At 36.0% G+C, this 23,559-nt stretch overlaps 1 protein-coding gene and 1 long non-coding RNA gene across 2 annotated transcripts in view; both read right to left on the bottom strand.

Annotated features, from left to right (window-relative positions):
• The window catches only part of LOC132396737 (uncharacterized), a 92,128-nt gene that overhangs the window by 54,334 nt on the left and 14,235 nt on the right, over window positions 1-23,559 (bottom strand). The gene's annotated exons all lie outside the window — the stretch shown is intronic.
• Window positions 10,874-12,765, bottom strand: foxd1 (forkhead box D1). The gene is made up of 2 exons (XM_059973832.1): window positions 11,905-12,765; window positions 10,874-11,806 (listed from the first exon to the last, which is right to left on the bottom strand). The coding sequence occupies exons 1-2, from the start codon at window positions 12,461-12,463 to the stop codon at window positions 11,505-11,507; spliced, it is 861 nt and encodes a 286-aa protein (XP_059829815.1). The 5' UTR covers window positions 12,464-12,765; the 3' UTR covers window positions 10,874-11,504.

Here is a 23,559-nt window from a genome sequence, read left to right as displayed (position 1 = left end):
TCTCCATATTGTACTGCCCCAGCTCGTGTACTGGCTTGTGTATCTTAACACTGGTGGGCCCCATGATGAATTATGTCACATTTTGCATGGACAGGTGGGCAGACAGTAAATATGTAATATTGAGGAAAGTTAGTAAAAAGCTAATCTGAATGATTTAGAATCACATCGGTAATATACAGAGAATGTTGTAACCATTTTTAAAAATGAGTTTTTTGGTGGCATGAATTGAGCTTTATTTGCTCATATTTTTCTAGGGGTTAATGGTCTTAATTGCCAGACGGATTCTATTTAAGGTTTTTGGCCAAGGTGAGACAGACAACAGATACATTAGATATTCCCTCTGACTGTGTACACAGACACACTAATCACTTTGGCCTTGTGAATTTAGAACTCATTTCATTGCAGGTGCTGTTACCGAGATTCTGCAAGGAGAAACCAGAACTGTTGGGGAAACTGCTATTGAATAACCTCTTCAGAAGAATCAAAGTCCTCAAACCAAATAGCTCTCACCTGGAAAATCCTACTTGTGTAAAGCACGTAATTAGACATGGAAAACACAATGATCTGTTTGTACTGGATTTTAGGATCAGAATACTGCAGAATACTCAATGCTGAGTGTTTACATTACTTCAGATTATGCTATAAACTGAAACTTTAGGACCTGGGGTACTCTAACAACAGAACAGGATAACCTGAATTACTAACGAACAAAAAGGGCTCCAGCATGTAAACTTAACCAAAGTATCAGAGCACTGTGGTTAAATGGTATTTCATTATGCTGCACCCCTCCCAGTCCTGATATACTGGGTTTTAATCCACCTCCTCCTCCCCTTTCCACTCTTTAAAAGCTTGGTTTTTGACCAGTTATTTTTGGTCCAAGGCTGACTCAAAGGAATAAAGCCACTTCAGGACTGAGCAATGCTGTCAAAAGGTCAAATCCATGGACAAACAATTTTAAAATCTATTTATAGATCAAGCCACTTACACCCCATCATTTGTATCTGTACATTCTCTGATTACATTTATATATTTTTATCTTTGTTTATTCCTTTTAATTTCTTTATCTCTAAATTAAAGTGTCTGTCCATAATTATAGGCATCTATGCATATTGAAAATAATTTGAATATCCGTATTTCTTGCCCTTTATATTAAATGACTTTATCAATTGGTTATAATTATATTAATCAATATATAACTCTTTACATGCATTCCTATTCTTTACGGTAATTTCTTATTCTTTCTTTCTCTTTCTCTTTCTCAAACTTTTTCTCTCTCCCTGTACATTTCTGGATTCAGGACAAACGGCAACAAAAAAAAATTACTGCAATATATTGTTGGCATACGATATTTATTAGGCAAATAGAATGGAGAGATTCGGATAATTCACCTTAGAACAAAGAAAGAGAAGATTTAGTAGACGTTTTCAAATCCAGAGCTGAAAGATGAGCTCAATTAATATAAACTCTTTCCAGTTGTTGAAACGTCGATAATTAAAAGGCATAAATGTGATGTGATTAACAAACGTATCAGAAGTTGGTTAGAAAAGTATTATTATTTATCCAAAATGTTTTAGGACGTTTTGCTGGTGTCTTGGAAACAATTATGTAGTGGGACAGGAATATTTAAAAGAAGCATATAAATTATTTATCATCTATGATGTTATCTTTCGTAAATTAACGGGACATTCGCAATAAAATTTTCCGATATCTAAACTTTGTGTATGAGCTCAAAGCATTTATTATTCTGAATTACTATGTTTTTTAAATTCTTTGATACTTTGCAAACTTGAAATATAAACCTATCAACTTCATTCACCTGAAACGCTCTAAAGTTCAGGGTATTTTAACCAATTTTGGACAAAATAGCCCAACTTGCGCATAAATACGTCAAACAGTTGTACTTTGGGATCTCACACATTATTTCATAGTCCTTTATGTGCTGCGGCAATATACCAGAATTAATTATTTTCTCTTTTAACATTAGATCCCTAACGTCCCGAAGATTGCAGAATTTGACAAAAAAAAAACCCAGTAAGATATAGTTTGAATTCGAGTGCTGGGAATAGATTGAAAGCCAAATGAAGATTCTCTGCTTGAAGCAACATCCCGGGTGGCATAAGTTCCCAGGCGTGAAGAGAAGAGTGAGTCAGAACTCCTTTTTAGTGATGGGAGATGAGTATAGCAACAGTTACCATGGGTGAATGACGTATATAAAGATTTTCCACCACCCATGGCATGTATTCAGGCCCCATTGTACAAGCTCCAAACTAACGTAATGCTAACAATCTATGGTCTCTGCAACACTCCACATTTCTTCTAATTAGCCTCATTAGGGAGACGGTTTGAGCTCTTCTTGGTACGGAGACCTTCCTATCAAAATGTCAAAATCAAAATTGCCAGATAATAACGAACAAATGCATCTTCTCTCCAACAGCAAGAAAGCTGAGGAGACAGGAGAGGCTATCTCACGATTTAAAAGATTATTTTCCTTGTGTGTAATGGACGGGCTGAGGGATATTAATGAGGAGTCGCTCGATGAAAATTTCATGATTCGTCTTTTCATTGTATTCTTAATAAAGCTTTATACTGATGGTTCAATTTAGGCTTAGAAATATAGGCAAAAGCGCAACATGATCTATAAACAACCACATTAAAAAGACTGCTGTCATTTCTACATATGGTAAATACCACCAACCCCTTGCATGCCTCTTGCTAGTCCTCGACGTAATTTTAAAGAAACCTTATGTTTCATCTGACCGAATGAAAATGCGTTACATTCAACTAAGAATGAAGAAGGCTTGCTAGTATATTAATAAAACAATGCTTGATTGATATTAATAAAATAGACGCCGATGAAAAATCCGTTGTTCATCTTTACATTGTTTTAAAGATAGCTCCATATATTACAGCAACTTCGTATGCTGCAGGAAGAAATTATGGAAAATATTTTGCTTATCGACCGGAAATTTAGTGTTGTCGAGAACAATTTAGAAAATTCTTTCTATCATTATAAAGCAAGAATACCAAATTCTATGAGATTCTGCTGCATATTTACACTGAATTTCGTAACTTATTATTGGTCAGAATACAACTTTATTACAAAAAGTCCTGTGTTCATTGAGAAATTCGCACATTCAAAAATGCACGATAAATCAGAACAAGTTTAAATAACGGGTACTCTAACATTGCAATAAAATTATCCTCTGCGTGTGGTTTACTGGAAGTTAAGCTTTTAATTGGTCAATAAATTATAAAGGGATTTCATTGGTAGGTGCAGGTGTAAAAACAAAGTGCTTGTATTTGGCCAGGCTCATCGGGCAGGTCACCCCACACCCACACTGTCACCATCAGGTCAACTGACAACAAAACAAACAGCAGTCAAACAGAGAGCACAGCAGATGGGAAACGCACCCGTTTAAAGAGACAGTATCCTTGTGTTGGTCTAATTAGTCCGTAATTCGAACCCCCCACAAACCAGAATTACAAACTCCATCCTTTAAACATGCCGCCATTGCATTGATGTTGTATTGAGAATGCAATCCAATAGTGCGCGCTTTTAAACCCCACTACTATTGTCAACTCATTTGTTTTAAATAACTCAGTGTAAGTAAAATTAGCTTCACTTTGTCAAGATGTAAAACATGTTGAGGCTGGTCAGCACTACTTGGTACCAGCTCTAAGCATACAAAATACTCACAACAAACCTGTCCATCTTATGTCGTGAACCTCGTGGCTTAGGTTTTAACTTTAGAACATTCAGTTGTCAATGTTACATCGTATCATATGTTCAACCGTAATAAGTGACTTACAACATCATATTTTTCTTACCATGTAACGCATATGATATCAATTGATTTGCGAAGATCTAAATAATATAACCGATATAAGAGCCTTAATTATTTCACTACTTTTCTTTTTAAAAAAACGTGTTTACAGACACCAATCCCGTAACTCACAAGCTTGATTTACTAGAGAATTACTGAAAACTTACGTCATAGGAGGCTATTGGGCCCCTCGTGCCCTGCTGGTTACAATTAGCTACCCAATCCCATATTACAGCACTAGATTCTGTAGCACTGCAGGTCTGCAGGTCGGGGATCTTCATGTTTATACAGGCAAGCATCCAAAAAAAGTTTAAGTGCAATGAAAGTTTTTGCTTCCAGTGCTGCGAGGTTCCAACCCTTGCCATCCTTATTGCCCATTACTTCTTTAAGTGAATCCTCCATGATTTTTGGTAGGAATGTCCTTTCTGTATATACTTTCTGTACATTAAATCTGGGCTTCGTGTTTTATACACAAGTCATCCCTCAGCATTCCGTCTTCCAAGAAAAACAACCCCAGCCTATCGGGGTTTTCCTCACAGCTGTAATTTTCCTGAACTAGCAATATCCTGGTAAATCTTATCTGTACCGTCTTCTGTCCTAATCACAGAAGACGTTACCTGACGTACCTGACGTACAGTATGAACTAGCTCTCTGATAGATTATAGAGTGACTCTATTTATTCACAGAAGTTTTGGTCTGAAAATGACCTTTGCAGCAAAAGAATCGTTTTTTTTAAATTTGGGATTCTAGGATTAGGCGGTTTTTCCATGTGCTTCAGTTCCTGGTATTTCACGCAAAACTTGTGTACACAAAGGGGCACGAATTACTGCAAATCGTGCGATATAATCAGATATAGACTTAAACAAAGATATGACTGCTGACTGTAACACAAATATGGTCTGACGCCTTACAGACATGTGTAGTCTTGAAGAAGGAGACCGTGGCCTTCGGTGACTTTCGACAAACTGCGCCGATGGGCTAAACATTGGACCAGGCAGCATTCGCTTTCTGGGCCACGACGTTTGTATTTCAAAGGAAAGCAATCGAAGAAAATATAATAAAATGTACATGCTACCTTACTTGCAGAGTTTCAGAAAGTATGCTGTAATTTCCGAATCAAGTGAAATGGACGTTTTGAAATTTATGTGTTGAGCTCCTAAGGACGTAAAATAATTTCCCAAAGGTGGTTTCTGCACAGGATGCCTTTAGATTTTAAAAGATTATTCCTCTAAAACAACTATTCTTGCGATCAAGATCAACATAGCTGTTTCAAATAAGAACTTTAAATAAGTTTAACTATTTTCGTTGAGTACTCAATTTTGAAGGAATTAATATATATTTAGTTATATAATAATACCGAAAAGCTTGATTTTTAACGTGGTTTGAACTTGGCGTACCGACTGTTTTCTGATTGATTACAGACCATAATCACCTGCTTCAGTGTCATTGATAATGTCAGAGCAAGTATTCGGACAACAGAAGGAGCTGAAGCATAATAAGGCATTTCAAACATTAGTCCCTTCACTGATATGCAGATCAGTTACACAGAACCCGTCTACGCAAACAGCAATGGAAATTCTATGTACTCCAGTCTCCACATAAAGTACATTAGGGCTGGCTGGACGGTGATGTGGCCAGTAACAAGGGAAAGTGATGTAGAAGGGATGTCAAGGCAAACATGGACTATCAAAGCAGATAAGTGTGCCTCGTTTTTCACAGTGGACAATGGTATTTAGTTTAATATTCAGCCGTTAAGTGTTAACGGTGACAAGTTTGTTCATCACGCCGGTGCACTTTGAATAATCTCATGGTTATACACATGAGAATGAAAACATTTAACGGTGCTTGATAATTGAAACAGTTCAGTATTTCTGTAACTCCGTAAGAAAAGAAGCCTTTAAATCTTACTCAATTTATTTTTGTTTTGATGTTGATAGCTGTAAGGTCAATCCCAGTCACCTAAGAAATTCTAACCTTTTCCATTTACTGTTGTGGTCCGTCTAATCTGATTTATTACCCTGAATTCCCTCCCCCCCAAATTACTTCATACTTGACCTTTGTTTATTTTCCACCAGGAAATGTGTCTCGGCTCTTGTATTAAATAAAATAATAAATATTTTTCTCAACTGGAGGAGTTCAAATATGTTCAAAAGAATTTTCCTTTGATTTGCACGTACACTTTGTAATGAAACTGATTCTGCACGTGTGACTTGTTCAGTCAAGGTAATTTATTTCAAATGGTAAACCATTAATCTGCGGATATTTGTCTTTCTACAAGCGGTTATATAGAGATGGAGAGCTAAGGTTTTTGACAGGCAACCTAATCAGTAGTTTCTTACTTTCAGTTTCAAATATTACTTTTTGTTTAAGATTCTGAGTATGGTTCAGAGAAAATGTACTCATCCATCGCCGTTTATTTAAAAGCTTTGCGAAACAAGGAAACAGAAAAGACATCTTGAGATAGCGTGAACCTAGTCACTCAATACCTGATAGAGCTGCTGACTTTCATTACTCGGGCGGTTCGGCTGATGTGCGGATGTAAATGCTATAATTCACCTTTCGTTCTCCACTGGTTTCATTTGTGAAATGTTAAACCTTCTCTGAATACGTGAGATTGTCGAGGGGAAATGTGCATTGATTTTAAAATAATTCAACTGTTTAGAAATATCTCAAGATCCGATCAAGTGTTTCCCTTAAAATGGTCAGATAAATCCTCTTCCCCTTGCTCTGGAACCAAATATGTGGCAGCTGGCCCCTATTGGGTTTAGTGTCCCTCATGTGGATGGCGAAAATTCGGTTTAGATGTAATGCCAGGGCTTCCCCGTGTCATGTTTCGTTCAATAGGGAAGAGTGGCTTCCATTTCAGCTCTTATTCTGTGCATAAAATTCTTGAAGGTTAGTTAATGTTTTTAATAATCGCTAAATTACTGGACATCGCCTTACACAAGTCGCGGACCGAACTTACACCGGTGATAGCGGTGGGAGGCAATGATTTTTTTCAGTACTTTGAACCATTTGGACAGTCGTGGGTCGTGCTCAAATAAGAAGTTATTTCAAAAACTGCAAGTCGAGAAGATCACGAAATGAAGGACAGCCGTACAAGTTCGGCCAATGCTAAAACACGCCACGCATTCTAAAAAATGGAAGAGACCCTCGTTAGTATTGCACTGACCCTGAGATTTATAGCATTCATTATAGATAACAGACAGGGATGACGGTAATTATTGAAAATTCAATCTGAATTGAACCAAATTGAATAAACTCGGATAAGCACTGTCAGATGGAGTGGCCGCTTGGAAAAGAAAAACATAATTCTAATGGAGTCTTTAGGGTCATCATTAAAAGCCTATTTTATCTGAAGTACGGATCGATCAACTGATCTGAATTTTAAGCTTTGTGCTATCGCTTTTTAAATACTCATTCATCCTTTACCTGTCTAACCTAAACGTGAACTGTCATAAGACCAAAGTTGCAGTGACTCGTGTTATCACAGATTTATCTATTTTGATCTATTTATTCATCTTGTCCTTTGCTAATCAAGTCATGAACTCTTTCGTTATATTTAGATTTTTCATTAACAAGAAAGTAAGTAAAGACAAAGTGCGTTTCATGTTGCCAGAGCGAATAGAATCTCTAATGCAAACGCAATTTAGCCTGAACACGACTGTGACTTTGATTAGTCTGCAATTACTTTGCTAGCTTTTAGCCCAGTAAAATAGGGCCACCCTTAATCTTGTTGATACGTGGATTCTTTGTGTTCGTTTATAACAAATAGAAACGCTCTCAATGAATTCTGTCGGTAGTATCAACAAATTGATTTGGAGTTGTCATTCATGTTAAACACGACAATCTGACTATTTTAAAATAGGAAACGAATAGTTTTTTTTGTATTCCTTTCACAGTCTGGTGTTGTACGTTTACGATTTTTAAAGAGAAATCAGTTTCTCTGAGAAATTTGTTACCCACTATAGAGTCGAATGTTGCGTTCTTCCTGTTTAATGCGCAGCAAATAGATTATAACAAATTCAAAACTATTCGTTTAATTTTGTTGCAGTATTTTGGAGTTTGTCATCGTAACTTTTAATTAATTTAGATTATATTAAATGATGACAGCCAAGCAGTCCCTGGATTATTATTGGTTCAGAAAATTATAGAGGATGCCTTGGGCTTCAGATTAAAACTGTTCGTGTATCAGCCTGTATGTTGTTTTAAATCGAAACAACTATTTGTATCCAAGTACAGTAGCTGCCTAAATTTATATAGATCGTTGGCACGATTAGTAACATTTTTATTCGATTATCGATGGGCCGAATTGCCTAATCCTGATCCAATGTCTTACGGTCTTCAACATTCGTACTTAAATAATCTTCGACTTCGAGAAAACCTCCATGTTTACAGTGTGTTGTCTGTGCGTCAGGATCGTTGATAGAATATGTGAACTGTGCGGCATATGATTGTAACCTAAATCTGAGGGTGCTTGACACAAATTCGTCGCATTGATTGTCCGGGTGTGCGGGTTTTTCCAATGCGTCTGAACATGGAAGGAAGGACAGAACAGAAAGAGCGGTTGAAACGCGTTGATGATTCTCGGGCGGCAAGAGAAAGAATTCTGATATAAATTATTGCATTCAATTTCGATATTTAATGAATCTTACTAGACAATTTCTCATTTTCAAGTGTTTGTCGAAATTATACTTTTGACACAGAGATCATAAGTTTCACTCATTGGAACGATGGAAGAAGACGGCCATGACTACTGCAAAGTGGTATTGAAATTGTTTCCGCCATCGTCTCTCCCAGTTTTTTGTAATAACTCGAGAAAGAAAAGTTACTAATTTGGACTCAGATGAATTTCTAGGTAAACATGCGTGTATTAATAGTTTCGTGTAATCTTAAGTGTTGTTGAATCTGTTCGGGCGCCCAATCTTCCTGTTTCTTGTTGAGAATGAACCGTGGTGTGATGGTCTATAATAGCGCTTTAACACAATTTACTCTGAATCATTTACCTCCTTTAAGTGTTGCTTGAAAACCAGAACTCTGCAAATTTCCAAATCGCCAGTACAAGGCGTGGGTAACCGAACGCATTAATTGCATCCCTGGTTGTTAGGAAGATAGCGGCGTTGATATTTCTGATTCTGTTTGCTGAGACGCGTCTTGTGAACAGTAAAACAATTACTACAATCTGTTCCGCTCCATTCAAAGAAGAGTAGCCGTGTTGCGTACATGCTAAAGGAAATACCATTGAAAGAAATATTGGAGTTCTTTGTTGTCAGACCTGCAATGCACTAAAATCATCACGATTTGCGTTCCCAGTGCAGCTCCGCAGTTCGTGGCTTTGAATTTTACTTGTACTTCGTGCACCTGCTCATGCTCCTTGGTCGTAAAGTAACCGCTGATAACTTTTAACCTCAGGGAAAACCGATTTTTCTTTTGACTGATACTAAATTCAGAGATTACTCGGCGGGAATTACTATTGCAAATGAAATTGACGTTTGGTAACATTACAGGTTGATTTTAGTGTATTCCAAGCTGAGAATTTCGGTCTGTTTCGCCACTGATATTTGTCGCTTTCAGTGGGCGGCGCTGCTCAGTAGGTGGATAGAACTTCCCTATTAATATTGACGCTTGCTGTTACCAGCCGTTTTACCTACTTCCCACATCCATGCCAGAGGGAGAATAATTAGTGGGCAAACCTAAATATATTCTTAAATAAACACCAAAGTTTAAGGTTATGAATTAATGCCTTCCTAAGCGAACTATATTACAATTAGCTACTAACTTAGTATAAAAAAGATGTGTGAACTGAAAGCCCTGAAGGTTAACCGTATTCTTGGGGCGCAACAGAATTATTTTATTGGAATCGGGCTAATAAAATTAAATGTCTGTCAATGATTATTCTACTTGCTACAGATGAGCTTTTATGATTGTAACTCGTTCGCTTGGAAGTTATTTAATATAATTGTAAGGTTCCTTATCTAAAATACTTCCATGCTGCACTTAAATAAAAATAAGAGTGGTAACAAGCATTAATATCTTTATGAAGTGTTTTGGACTTAATGGCTGTATGGTTTAGCTCATGTCATAATTAAACCCAATGCCAGTGTTTATTTGATGGGTGATTATTCAGGATTCTAGCAGAGCAGACTAGTAGAATGAGTAGGAAGTAACTCTCCGCCTTCACTGTTTCCCCCACATATGTACCTCTCTGCATTACTGTGATTTTCTGTTATTATTATTTTCTATTATTATCGTTTGATTTATTAATTGGAATTACCGCTTAAAATGTTTCAATTAGTAAGTTCGATGCATGTCAATGACATGCCGCGTATCAAGAAAACACCGATAATAAAGCATTTTCCAAAAATGTTGTAACAAATGCAGTACCGCACAATCCATCGATAGGATAGTGTAAATGCGTGCACGAACACGATTTAAGATATAGGGAATCGCATCTTGCTTTCATCTTTCAGCAGATGGTTTGTAAAGTTTGACAAATAAACAAGTTTAGTTTTCCTGAATATAATAATAAAATATTACAATAAAATCCAAGTACGATGACAGAGTTATTCAGGTTCAGACAGTAATATTAAACGCGTAATACTATGACTTCATAATATAAAATACCAAATATGCCTTAAAACTGAAAATAAAAATATTTTATAGTTAATTGCCAGTATTTATCATTTTCTTAAAATTTAAGATGTTCTTTCCAATTTGGGTCTTTCATGTAAAACAGTGCATTGCGGACACAATAAAAAGACATGAGATTCTTCACGTTACATACTGTTAATATTAGTGGAAACTGCTTTTGTATTTCAACGGCCTGTCAGTTCGATTCTGAAATGTGATTTTTAATGATAAACTAACTTTGTTATATACTGTTTTAGCAAACTAGGCTGCAAAATTTACGCGAAGCATTATTTATACGTTTAGGAAATCAGTCTCTTAAGAGCTAAAATCTCTTACGGGATATTATATTTCAAATATGCTGATACTAACATTTTAATTCGTTCCTAATTAATTTAATTAAACACACCAAGAAATATTTTAAGTTATAACTTTTATTTTAAGAAAGTGAGAAAAAGTTGCATTAAAATAATACAGGAATGTTCGCCAGTAACCATTTCTTAAACAATTATTTTGTCTTAGAAAGGTACATAGTCTATAAAACGTAATATCCATATACAAAACACAGGTTAAAAAATATCAGATAGAAAGACGTTTCAAAATCTTCTGTTTCACAGTTTTAAAACTTTGCTTTCTTTTAAATTTTACCCATTACATTCTTTAAAAAGGTTCTTATACTGTACATAGTGACCGGTCAATAAACTATCAGATGTGCTGCTGAAAACAGGATTTGCTTTTTATTGCCTTCAGTTCTCTTTATAATTTTCTGAGTCAATTTGATTTTTTTACACCTGAGATGTCCTATAAACACCACCGCCGAAGGTTTGCAAACAGTACCTAATCAGTATCTTAAAACATATCGCTTTACAGATATTTCTGTATTTTAACTCAAGTCTTTGAAAAGATACATAAATATATATACAAGATTAAGTCTGCTGAACTCATAGTTGTCCGCATTTTGATGACGTATAGGAAATGTACAAAAATAATCCTACCTTCAGATAGACGTGCATTATACTTTATTAACAGCCGTTAACATTTGGAATCCTACCATTAAAGTTCCCTGCATTTTGTGCAGCAGTCTCTTGGAGCAGACTCGGTAGAGCCGATGAAGAGGAAGGCATTGATGATAATAGAGAAGCGGCTGGAGACTGGGATGCGCAGCTGGCTGGACTGGCGTTTCCTCCTATGATATTTTCGATGGAGAAGGGGGACCTCGATATGGTTGAGCTGTGTTTGACAGATTGCACTGAGGTTAGCGGAGGGCTGAGTTGCGGGTAGAAAGAGTTCCTGGCGAGTTCGCCTGCGGGCAGCATGGACGGCGGGGGGATGGAATGGGCCTGCCTTGATGGATGCTGAAAGGCAAAAACGGCAGAATGAGGATGATAAGCTTGGATCTGAAGCCCGTATCCACAGCCGTATGGCCCATAACCACAAGCAGGGATATAATTACCATGCTCCCGGAGCAGATCCGCTGATTGCTGCCTTTTGAACCGTTTACGCCTCCGTAAAAAGCTGCCATTGTCAAACATATCTGCAGATTCAGGATCCAGAGTCCAGTAGTTGCCTTTTCCCGGATTACCAGGCTCCCTGGGAATTTTTACGAAACAGTCATTTAAGGACAAGTTATGTCTGATTGAGTTTTGCCAAGCGGGGAACTTCTCTCTGTAGTAAGGAAACCTATTACTGATAAATTCACAGATCTCACTCAGAGTTAGTCTTTTTTTTGGACTTTGGAGGATTGCCATTGTGATTAAGGCTATGTATGAGTAAGGCGGCTTCACCAGAGGGTTTTTACTGGTTGGTTTGTAAGGGTCCCGGTTCGACGAACTATCCACGCAGGAGGGCGATCGAGGCGTTAGAATATCAGAGTGCATTTGGCTAACGACCTCCCCAAAGGAGTTGCCCCCATGGGCCTCGTCTTCCTCCCCTTCCGCTCCGTCTCCCACCACATCTATGTCGGTCTCTTCTGAAACGATGGACGCATCGGACATTTCAGAGCTCAGAGTCATAATACAAACAGATCCGGGGACTCACGAGCAGATCTGAGAGGCTCTAGGGCGATTCTCAGTAACCCTCCACCAGCCTCCCACATAAGGAATCCGAGCGAAATAAAGGACAGTTGTGCCGAAAATTGTCCCTCCTGCCAACTTTCTCAGTTCCTTGGAAAGCCTCCGTTCTAAAGATCAGACAGGTCCCGGATAAACCGAAATGGATCTTCTTTCAGACTTTCATAAAGAATGTAAAAATCACCAATAAAGCGAGATCTCGGGCACAAATTGTAAGCAAAGGAGTGAGGGCGGATCTTACTGAAGCTTTATATTACAGCAGAGATCACATGGCCCCAAACGTCACTACGGAATTAGAAAATCTTATCACATTCCTGCTCCTGAAAATCGAAGCGCTTTGTAAATAAGTAATGAGCAGTGAGTTTTGTTCGCTCCACATACGAGTTCATATATTTGGCTTTTTTTTGCCTTTTATCTAAGATTTATTTTCTATTTCTTTTGTGTGAAATATAGTTTGGATTCTTTTCAAATCCACGCGAGGAAATATAATTCACTAAATATAAACTTTAACAGGATGTAATGATAAATGCAGGAATTGTTTCATAGATTTAACCGAAACCAGGAGTGTTTTAATGAATGGCCGGAGGCAAATTGCAATTATGAAACCAAACGTTTAAGTTTCCTTTCTCGGCTGCAGTTTGCTTAGAAAGAAACTTTTTTTTCTTAACAATAAAGTTTTAAAGTCCCCGGAGAAACTGCAGAGGAGACAAAACATTTTGCATTCTAAATTGCTGCTTTCGCCTTTTGAAGTTTGCATGGAGCTACGCAGATTTTGTAACTAGGCTGGAGGTCTATTAAAGCCTACTGTTGCAGTTTACAGTTTTTCTATGAAGATTGTATAGAAGACAAAGCAAAGAAACATCCCGGGGGGGGGGGGGGTGGGAGTTGCCATAAACACACAAGGTAACCGCTTCCTCTCCATACTTCAGTTTTAATTAATCTTCACGCTTTGAGAACTTCCACTGCAAATGTTGTCGGAGCACATTCAATATTTCAACATTTAACGTGGAAATTCCGAAAGATGGAGAGATTCGGAACCTTTGGCATTCATCCCTAGTCCCCTTGGCACATAACAGGAGAAAGATGCAGAATTCACCCGTTCATAACTTAGAATAATATATCAAAAAACTTAAGTGGTATTTATAAATCAAATGTAGTATTTATAATACGACATAAGTAGTATTTATATCTTAAATAGGCTTCGGCCCCTTTACCAATATTTGGCGATGTCACAGAAATTTGATAAAAAGAAATGCAATATCGACTGTTAAGGTAATTAACAAGAGGAGCACAAAAATGCGATGGAAAACAGCTTCTTCTACTTACTCCCACTGACCCTAATGCCTATTCATTCTCCAAAGCAATCAGTTTAAATGCTACAAATAACGCAATTCCATTCAGCTGCTTTCATCTCGAATTCTCACCAAGACCAACCTGCCGTAAGCCGTTACAGCTTTCCCGAAGCTAGTATTTACAAAATTTGTTCTGAAAGGAACAAAGTTTAACGGAATCTGTAAGAAAATTAGAGATATTTTGTTTGCTTGGGTGGTACATTGTGTAACTTTAAGGGAATGGTCAACATGCGTTTTTATGAATTACCTGTTGCATATCCTGCCATTAGATTGCTGCGCTGTGTTATTCAGATACTACCTTCTGTTCTCTGGCTTGTAAGAACTCAAGCACAAAAGAAAATATTGGAATAGGTCAATAAAATAACAATAAACTATTTCAAGCAAGAAAACTGTAAATTGTAGCTGAAGAGTTCTCCCTGAACAAGGATTTGAACTGTATATCAAGTGAGTGATTACAAATTCTGTAGGTCTGATCTCCATTGTACAGTCTACATTTTTATAAGTTTATATTGAGAGACAAAATTTGGCAAGAGTGGACATATTAAATTAAACGAAAGCTCAATAGCTGTATAAAACCAGTATTTACATAAGCAAAAACTGGAAAAAAATTATTCAAGACATAATTAGATACACACCGCAAAATAATAACACTTAGTATTGAACGAACAAATCTCGGACGTTGTTGGAAGAATATGACAGATGTCCTTTCGAAAAGAGAAAGAACCTCAGCTCACCATAACATTGTCATTCATTATGTAGTCGATTTGAAGATTAATGGAGCCTGGTTCATACAAAGTTAACATAAATATTGTTCTTTTCATGTTTCATTTGGCATTGAGCAAAAAGCCCAACACCAGACAGGAAGAACAACGGCGAGGATGGGATCTTTAAAAAGCTATATTTTACGATATGGCATGTTAGCAGAAAATTGTTTTAGTTAGCTTCACTTTATTTTCTATTGCCTACTTTGGATCCGGGTACTTTTAAGATCTCAAGATTAGTTTTTTATCGTTTTGTAGATGCTCAGATAATGTCAATGATCTGCGATTTTACCGGTGTTAAGTAAATGCTGGTTTTCATGAAAGTGAACATTCCTCGCGTTTTCCCCCCAAAATGAACGGGAACTCTAACCTCGTGCGTTATCCAGAAAATTATACACCCTTCAGTTATGGAATACTTAATAAAATTCATCTTTGAATTCTGGATTGCGCTAAAAAGTACGAATTTGACGAACTTACCGATTTTAACGACTCAATTTTAGACCAGTTTTAATAGTTAATGTTAAGACAATGCAATGTCAATGAGAGATCGAATCTAACGAGTTATTTTGATAAGTCTATAATGAGATATATTGAACGCTACACATTACACATTACACATTACAACTTGTTACTGTTTACCTATATAAATTGAGATGTGTGGTCCAGAAAGAAATCTTAATATATTCTACCAAGAAAGAAAGCTGTCCCCTTTTACTTTTGTTCAGTTGCATTGAGCGACTGGACTACTGTTCTGTGATCCATGTGCATTCTACTCCCAGACGCTGTCTATCGACAGCACATCTCTGCTCTGCTCCAGGATGCTAACTGTAGCTATGCAGGCGCAATTTCCTCAATTCGATAGCAAATTCTCCAAAGACTTGCATGAGAAACTAACAGGTAGACAAACTATTATGCGCATTTTAGAAAGACTAAGGAGCTTCAGCAATACATGGTATTGGCATGAGGGTTACCGTGTCAAGAGACATCGTTGTAAATGTATAATGCCAATCTGGACTAGTGGATCACAGGTATTGTTTAGTATTCTGTGATGTTTCGATTAGAATCATGCAAACGAAAAGTGATAAATAAACTTGTTTTCCACTGCGCAGCGAAAACAAGATACAAGGTGATCAGCACGAGAAAGCGGTTTCAATCAGCTTCACGATTACCTTAAGTGCCACTCTCCATTTATTCGAAATTTATAGACGAATTACAAGAACCTTTAGTTCTTGAAGTGCTTTAATTGACTCCAACGATCCTAATCCATTTTGTTTCTCCCTACCTGTCTGTTTCAATATACTATCTGATCCTTCTTTTCTCCTGTCTTACTGCCACCTGTTTATCTCAACAGCTTTGAAAAAATAGATGGCTTGAAACGTTTTAACTGTTCATCTCCAAATGGACTCTGAGTGTTTCAAGCATTCTTTTTTTTTCATTTCGAAATTCTCGCATTTATGGTTTTAAAGTTTTTTCATTAAAAGTAATGAGTTTTTGTTCAAATACAAAAGCAAGACACTGCAGATGTAGGAAATCTGAAACGGAAAGTGTTGGAATTATTGAACAGGTCAGGCAGCAACTGTGGGGAGAGAAACAAAACGGAACCTTGATATTGCAGCTTGAAGACCTCTCATTGAAATTCATTACAAATAAACCAAGCTTTGAATTGCAGAGAAAGATAAAGATTTTGCTAAAAGCAAAAGAATATGGAGATGTGATGGTGCCAGCTGAAAGAATATGGAAAGACTTATTAACCTTTAGCTACATTGTGTTTTCCAGCATGTGAAACGGGGTATTCCTGTCTAGATTCAGCACCAGATGGGACTTTTCCTCCAAATAAATAAAGGGAAGACCAAAACCATGCACCAATCTGGAGTAAAGCATCAAATGCATTGTTTGGGATTCAGTGATGTCTAGATGGGAATTGTGCAAGTGAAAGTTGCAAATGAACTTGTATCGCACAGAGAAAACAAAAAAAACGCAATGTGTTCAACATGAGAAAGCTGTTTCAATCAGCACACTATTGGACCAAACTAGACTGCAATCTTGCAGTCCAATTTGACCCAAGACTGAAATTGGGTCAATGTATTGTCAAGACCAATGTTCCAATGTCCACGTTCCTCGACTTTCAGGTAATCTGCTACTGACACCCTTAATCCCGAACTTAATCCCTTCACATTTATGAGTTCCAATTATTTCTTCATCAACTTCTTAACTTCAGTTTGAGTTACCTAAAACTCTTGTCGAGTTCAATTCACCCATCATCTGCATACTTGCTGGACTGGACTGGTCACAATCCGGCAATACTTCACATTTAAAATAATTTTTTTGTTCAAAATCCCCCCATGGCCCCACCCCTGCCTATGATTTAACCTCTCCCTCTTAGTAATGCAAATTACAAGATCTTTCTGAACTGCTCATTCAAAGTTTTTACACATTACTGATTGAAAATTCTCCAACACTGCTGAACATGTCTTCAAATACCTGGGCATTTGGTTCTGGACTTACAAATCTAATTTGCTTGCATTTTCCAAACCTCTCTCCACTTTTATAGAGATCCTTAAAATATCTCTCTTTGAACAAGCCTTTGGTCATCTAATCTACTATCTTGTTATGTGGTTTGGTATCCAATTTTGTCTAAAAATAGTGCTGAGACATTTCAGGACACCAACATTATTATCATAAAGGAAAATTGTGGTGGATATTAACACAAGCACCAGTAAATTTCCAGATATATAAAGGTACAACAGTACAGCAAAAAAAGCATGATTCCACCATTGTATTGTGTCTAATGAAGCAAGTTTCTTCCTGTTAATTGATGCGTATAAACAAAGAAAAGTTTAGAAAGTATACCAAAAATAGTAATAAAAACCTTATTGTGGATGAATGGTGTTGGAAGTTGCTGTACTGTGTCCAGTTATTAGTTGTACAGTATGTCTGTTTCTACAATTGACACAAAATTGATCAACACAGATCACTAATGCAAAACAGTCATAATTACCTCTGCATTTTACATGCCATACTGCCCAAATATGCTATGTGAAGCAGACAGGTCCAATGGAGCAGAATGTATGAGGCCTTATTAATAAACCTGTGAGTTACACTAAAATAGTTGTGATGTGGACAGTGATGAAGGCTGAGTTTATAAAATGAGGAGCACCGATAAAGTAGATGGTCATGGCCTTTTTCCCTGGATAGTGAAGTATAAAACTAGTGGGCTGAGGTTTAAGTTGAGAGGGGACCAATTTCAAGGGCACCTAAGGGGCAAGTTTTCCACACATAGGGTGGTGGATTTATAGAATGAGCTGTCAGAAGAAGTGTAAGAGGTTAGTAAAATTACAGCTTTTACAAGACTTTTGGACAACTTCCAGGATTTAGAAGAATTGGAGGGATATGGGCCTCTTGGTAAATGGGAATTTCTGAGGAAGGCACCTTGGTTGGCATGAATGAGTTGGAGCAAATGGACTTTTTCATGTTGGATGAATCTATGGTTTATGGTTCAACTTGTGGCACTCATTTTAATTCTATCTGATGAAATGCTCTTTGAAATGATCCACCATGAAATCTAAATGAAACATGTAATAACACTTACCCCTCCCTCAGCTTAATGCACACTGCATGAAGCATGACAGTAGAGTATTAAGCAAAAGAAAAGTAGTTTTCAGGACTAAAAAGAATATCGGTAAGCCAAAATACAAATTACCAATAAAGTATATTATTCTACTCATAGATTACTTATGATTTATTCATGATTCATAAAGTTGCTTCTGTTTAGCTGCTAGAGATTTTGTTCTCATAATCAGCAATATATGATCCTGCTAATTATAGATTACTTATGTCTTATTCATGACTTCTTATAATTGTTTCTGTTTAGCTTCTAGATATTTTGTCTTAATGATTAGCATAAAAAATCAGAAGGATTTTTTACACTGGAAGAAACTTAAAAGCACATAGAAATTTCACGTGCAAGCGGCTGAGAAAAACACTGTTTAGGATATCAGTATTGACATTTTCGGTGGGGGGGAGATATTATTATGTTTTCTAAATTCTATATTAACTTTACAATTGTTTCCTACATTTAGGGTGCCTGTAGCTTTCAACCCAACTTAGAATCAAAACAAATCCAGTGCAATTAAATACAGAATTTAAACTGAATTCATTAATAATGCAAAATCAATTTAACATTAAGAAGCAATGAATTATTGTATCAATTCTTTGCCATATAAGAAATGTCAATAACAGAAGTCAGTGGGCAGGGGCATATAACTTCAATATTATCTACTCATATTACAGTACTCTAAAATGTTAATGGAGTTAAATCTGCTGCAGAGCCATGCCATTTGTTATAGAATTATAGCTATATCATGTATAGCTGCTTTGGAATATATTACACATAGTTCTTTTCATTAAACAGGAATCCACATATCTTTTCAATAGTTATTGGTATCTCCTGAGGTTCGTAGAACTTTCCATCCAGTTTGACACTTTTATTAATTTTGTGAGGTAAATCTGAAATAGGGTTGTTAAGGAATGTTTAGTTTCGCTTTTGGTTTAATCTCCCAAATTAAGCACTGTGCTCAAATCTAAATTAAATAGATAATAATCACCTTGGCAAGAGCAAACAGAAGTTAAATATTTTGCAACATTTTGTTCATATACTGTGTATAAATGTTGTTAGTTAAATTCTCAAGGCCAAGTGATTTATGAAGGGCTCATTTTATGAACATACTTTTTTAGATATACTTAAAGAGTTATGTGCTTTGAGCTACAGAGTCAATTTAATGTTTTCTTTTTGAAGGAATGTCACTAGTCTCTGCTTCCTCATACCTTTTTGTGTAAGATTAGAAATGTGAGAATAAATCATTCCTGCTTGAAACTCAGTATACTGTAAACTCATTGTGACATAATTTACTTACTGACCTTTATACAGCTCTTTTCCCCTCACTGAAAAGCAATGCACTTTGAACGCAATAGTCAACATTTTTATTAGATGGATACTAAATTCCAGCTTTGTCTTCATATGACTGTGAACTTCACTGTATTAAAATAAAGCTTAACTTACTGTTTAAAGTTAATTGAAAATTAGCAGCACTTTATAAACCAAAGTAGAAGATATCCAGCTATATGTTCAAGAGATGAGCAGTGACCCATGAAAAGTAGCTCAAACTATATAAATAATTCAAGATAAATACCAGTGTACAATGCAAGGGTGCACATAGCTGAAAATAGCAATGGGTATCACGAAAAAAGAAATAGCAATGAAAATAAATAATAAATAATAGTAATTGTTCTAGTCATTGCATGCAATATTTGATCAAACATGGTTTTAAATTAATTAGTTATATGATATTTTATTTCCTTACTAAGCCTTGCTTTTTAATGTTCTATTTTTACTGTATTTTAATGAAAATTGGGTATTATTAGTGGCCGTAAGTATTGTTAAATATGCTCTGATTATCCAGCTGAACAGCACCTATTATCTTTGTGAACACATTCCTCTTTAGGAATATAATTATTTCAATTAGTTTTTTTAAGTATAATATTTTATAAAATCCTTGTGTAACAATAGATTGTCTTGGCTTTTATATAGTTTGAAAAAAGTTGTTTTCAATTAATTCTATATTTAATCACTTAAAATACAGATAAATATTTTATTAGATTTCTTTACTGAGCATTATGCTTCATTTCCTTCTCTGTCAATGTGTTCTTGCACTTTTTTGTTTAGAATAGAACAAAAATAAGATTAATTAATTAAAATCTTATAAGAGAAGCCATTTTCCAATTCAAAGAAGGATGATTACAATTGTGAATCCCAAATGTTAGAAAAAGTCATCAATTGCCAAGACAGAGCTAATTCATATAATGATAAACAACTGAAGGCTAAACTTCTTGCTGATTTCAAAGAGTGAATCTCTGGAAAAACATAATATAATTTGAGATTACAGTTGGCAATTAATATCAACTGATATGTGTCGTTAGCTAAAGATTGTCCACAATTTTGTTAAGGTGATAGCCTCTTTTACTTAACTAGAAATGAACATATTCATCAATAATACCGTAATTAGCATATTTTAATCACATATTCTTGAGGTTTGTTTTGCTTTATATGAAGTAGTTGAATAAATTGAGCAATAAATTAAATCATTTTGAGAAATCTGAAACACAGTAACTTTTCAAACAAAATTCTGATCCTTTTTAAGGTCAACTCATGAATGAAAAATGTTATTAATTTCCTGAGAATTTTGATTTATTTATTTCGTGAGATACAGCACAGAGTAGGCCCTTCCGGGCCTTCAAGCTGCACTGTCCAGCAATCTCCCTGATTTAATCCTAGCCTAATCATGGGACAATTTACAATGACCAATTAACCTACCAACTGGTAGGTCTTTAGACTGTGGGAGGAAACCAGAGCACCCAGAAGAAACCCACACTGTCTCCAGGAGAAGGTACAAGCTCCTTACAGCCAGCAGCGGGAATTGAACCCGGGGTTGCTTGTACTGTAAAGCATTGTGCTAACCACTATGCCACTGTATCGTCCTATATATGTACACACACAGATATATATAGTCAAAATAAAAATACTGTTTCTAAATACGTATTTTATTTTGAAGATTATAGACTCTTGATATGTACTTTAGTTTAGAAAGCAATATAAGCAGGGTGTATAACAGATGGCTGATCCAATACTGTACAATCTATCTTGCAATTTTACTGAAAAGTAATTTCAATTTCATAATCTAACCAGACAGTGTGAGTAAATTGACTTCTGTCTTTCCCACATAACAATCTTAAAACAGAGTAATTCACATAACCTACGTGGAAATCTTTCTTAGACAACAGTGAAGTGTTGCATGAATTCAAGTCATTCTTCATTAAGAAATATGATTTTGTAAGGTAAAATATGTTCACAAAGCCAAATGTTTAAATTTATGGATGAAAATGAAAAATACAAATACTGAAATCAGAAAGTTCTGGTGAATTACTCTATCAGAAATATTAACCTTTCTTTATTTTTCAGGCATTGAACACCCAAACCTTTATAAATACAGCATAGCTTCAATTTTATATTTTTTTAAACACATGTGAAATATTAGAGTTAAGGTTAATTTACACAAATCATCTGAAGAAGAAAACATCACCTTACTCTGCAATCTAGAATAAAAATCTCCAAGTAATTGAAAGATGGTTGTATCTTGGAATGAAGATTTAATATACATTAGGGTTTATCAAACAATAAGTACACTCATATAATTAAACTTACAATGCAAAAATACACACAGCTAATTTACAACAAATTCATTAGTTAAAAAGATAGTTATTATACACTATAGACTGTTAAGATTTGTATCCTGGCTTTACTCATTGTAAATGACAATATCAAAGCAAGACAAAGATTTTAAATCAAAGTAAATGATCAAAGATTTTAAATTATAATATATATTTAAGGTAGCATTTTGTAAGTATAAAAAGGAACAGTAGACAATGAAGCTAATGTGTGAAATACTGATATGTCTAAAGCTGTGTATGTGGAAATAATGGCTTCTGCTCAGCATTTGTTTATAAGAAAGCAATTTTAATCAGAAGCTGCTGCAGAAAACATTATATTTTTATAGTACTGATATGATATTGTTGACAATGTGGGTGGCACTGCTCTGGTAAATGTGCCAGGAAAAACTTACTTTCCACAGCTAATCCAGAGTGGAACTTCAGTACGTACTTTTAATAGCTGAGAATGCAAGCAGTAATCTAGTACCTTCAATTTATATTGCAATCTAAGGTCTTTTTGAGCATAAGAGACAAATACTGGTCCAGCTTAGCTGGGAAGCATTTGTGAGAAACATCACTGGTGGAGAAGCTGCCCAAAGGCAGACTACGATTTATTATTGGGCCAGAAGAAACTTTGTGGCTTCCCAAACTCCACCAGATGTGGTCATTTTGTGGGTGGGAATACCAGTGGTTACACTTTAGAACAGAAGATTCTGGTTACTGCACAGACTCGATAGTCCAAATTATTGCTCATAACTGCAGACATTGTATGTAGTGACTTTAAACATATAAAAATGAATATGTCCTGACATATGATGTTTATTGAAAACATTGAACTCCTTGAAGTGTGTTCTATTACATTCAAGCCTCACCTCTAAAACAATTTAAGAATGTAACTCTATTCAAAAGAGGAGGGAGGCAGAAAACTGAAACTAAATGATTTTGCCTAGAAATGCTTCCCCACTGATCCTTGCTCTACTCTACCCGGCTCATTTCCCAGAATCAAAACCAACAATCTTTCCTTCCTGATTGGGTCAGGAGCTTGCTGATCAGGAAAGCTCTCCTAAATGTAATTAAGTATCTCCTGTCCCTCTTTTCCCCTTATGTTATTGCCACCCCAAATCTATTTTAATAGTTCAAGTCTCACATTATCACCAGTTTTGCACATCTCTGTAATTTTGGTGCAAAGTTGCTTCTCAATATCCTTCCCACTCATTGGCAGTCTATAGGTGGTCCAGGCAGTGAGTTTGCATCTTTATTGTTTCTTACTTCTAAATCAGAGGTTTCCAACCTTTTTATGACATGGACCCCTACCATTCACTGAGGGGTCCATAAACCCCTGTTCTAAACAGATAAATTCTGTCCTTGATCATTCCAGGACAATTACTCCTTCCAGCATTGCAATATTCTGCTAAATCAACACTTCCATTTCCACTTTTTTCTTCCCTTCTCTATCTTTCCTGAACACATTTCATCCAGAGCCCACCCAGCCATGGTTTCTGTAACTGCCACAGCTTCAAAAGTCCACCCAGTTAATTGCAGCTGCAGCTCACCAATCTTGTTTAATGTTCCCCTTGGATTTACCCATTTTTGACATTCTTCTACCCTATTTTATTCTGCTTCTGTCTAAATTCTTCAATTATTTGTTCTGGTGCTATTTAAC

The sequence above is a fragment of the Hypanus sabinus genome, chromosome 7, assembly GCF_030144855.1.
Source record: "Hypanus sabinus isolate sHypSab1 chromosome 7, sHypSab1.hap1, whole genome shotgun sequence".
NCBI classification, from domain to species: Eukaryota; Metazoa; Chordata; class Chondrichthyes; order Myliobatiformes; family Dasyatidae; genus Hypanus; species Hypanus sabinus.
The sequence above is the reverse complement of the archived record's forward strand: the minus strand, read 5'-3'. Positions and strand labels throughout refer to the sequence as shown.

What these genes read in the sequence shown, in the direction of transcription:
- foxd1 (XM_059973832.1), bottom strand. Translation starts at nt 12,463, where the DNA reads ATGACTCTGAGCTCTGAAATGTCCGATGCGTCCATCGTTTCAGAAGAG. An exon ending in GGATCTGCTCCGGGAGCATG is followed by an intron (nt 11,807 to 11,904) that starts GTAATTATATCC and finishes TTTGCCTTTCAG; the next exon opens with CATCCATCAAGGCAGGCCCA.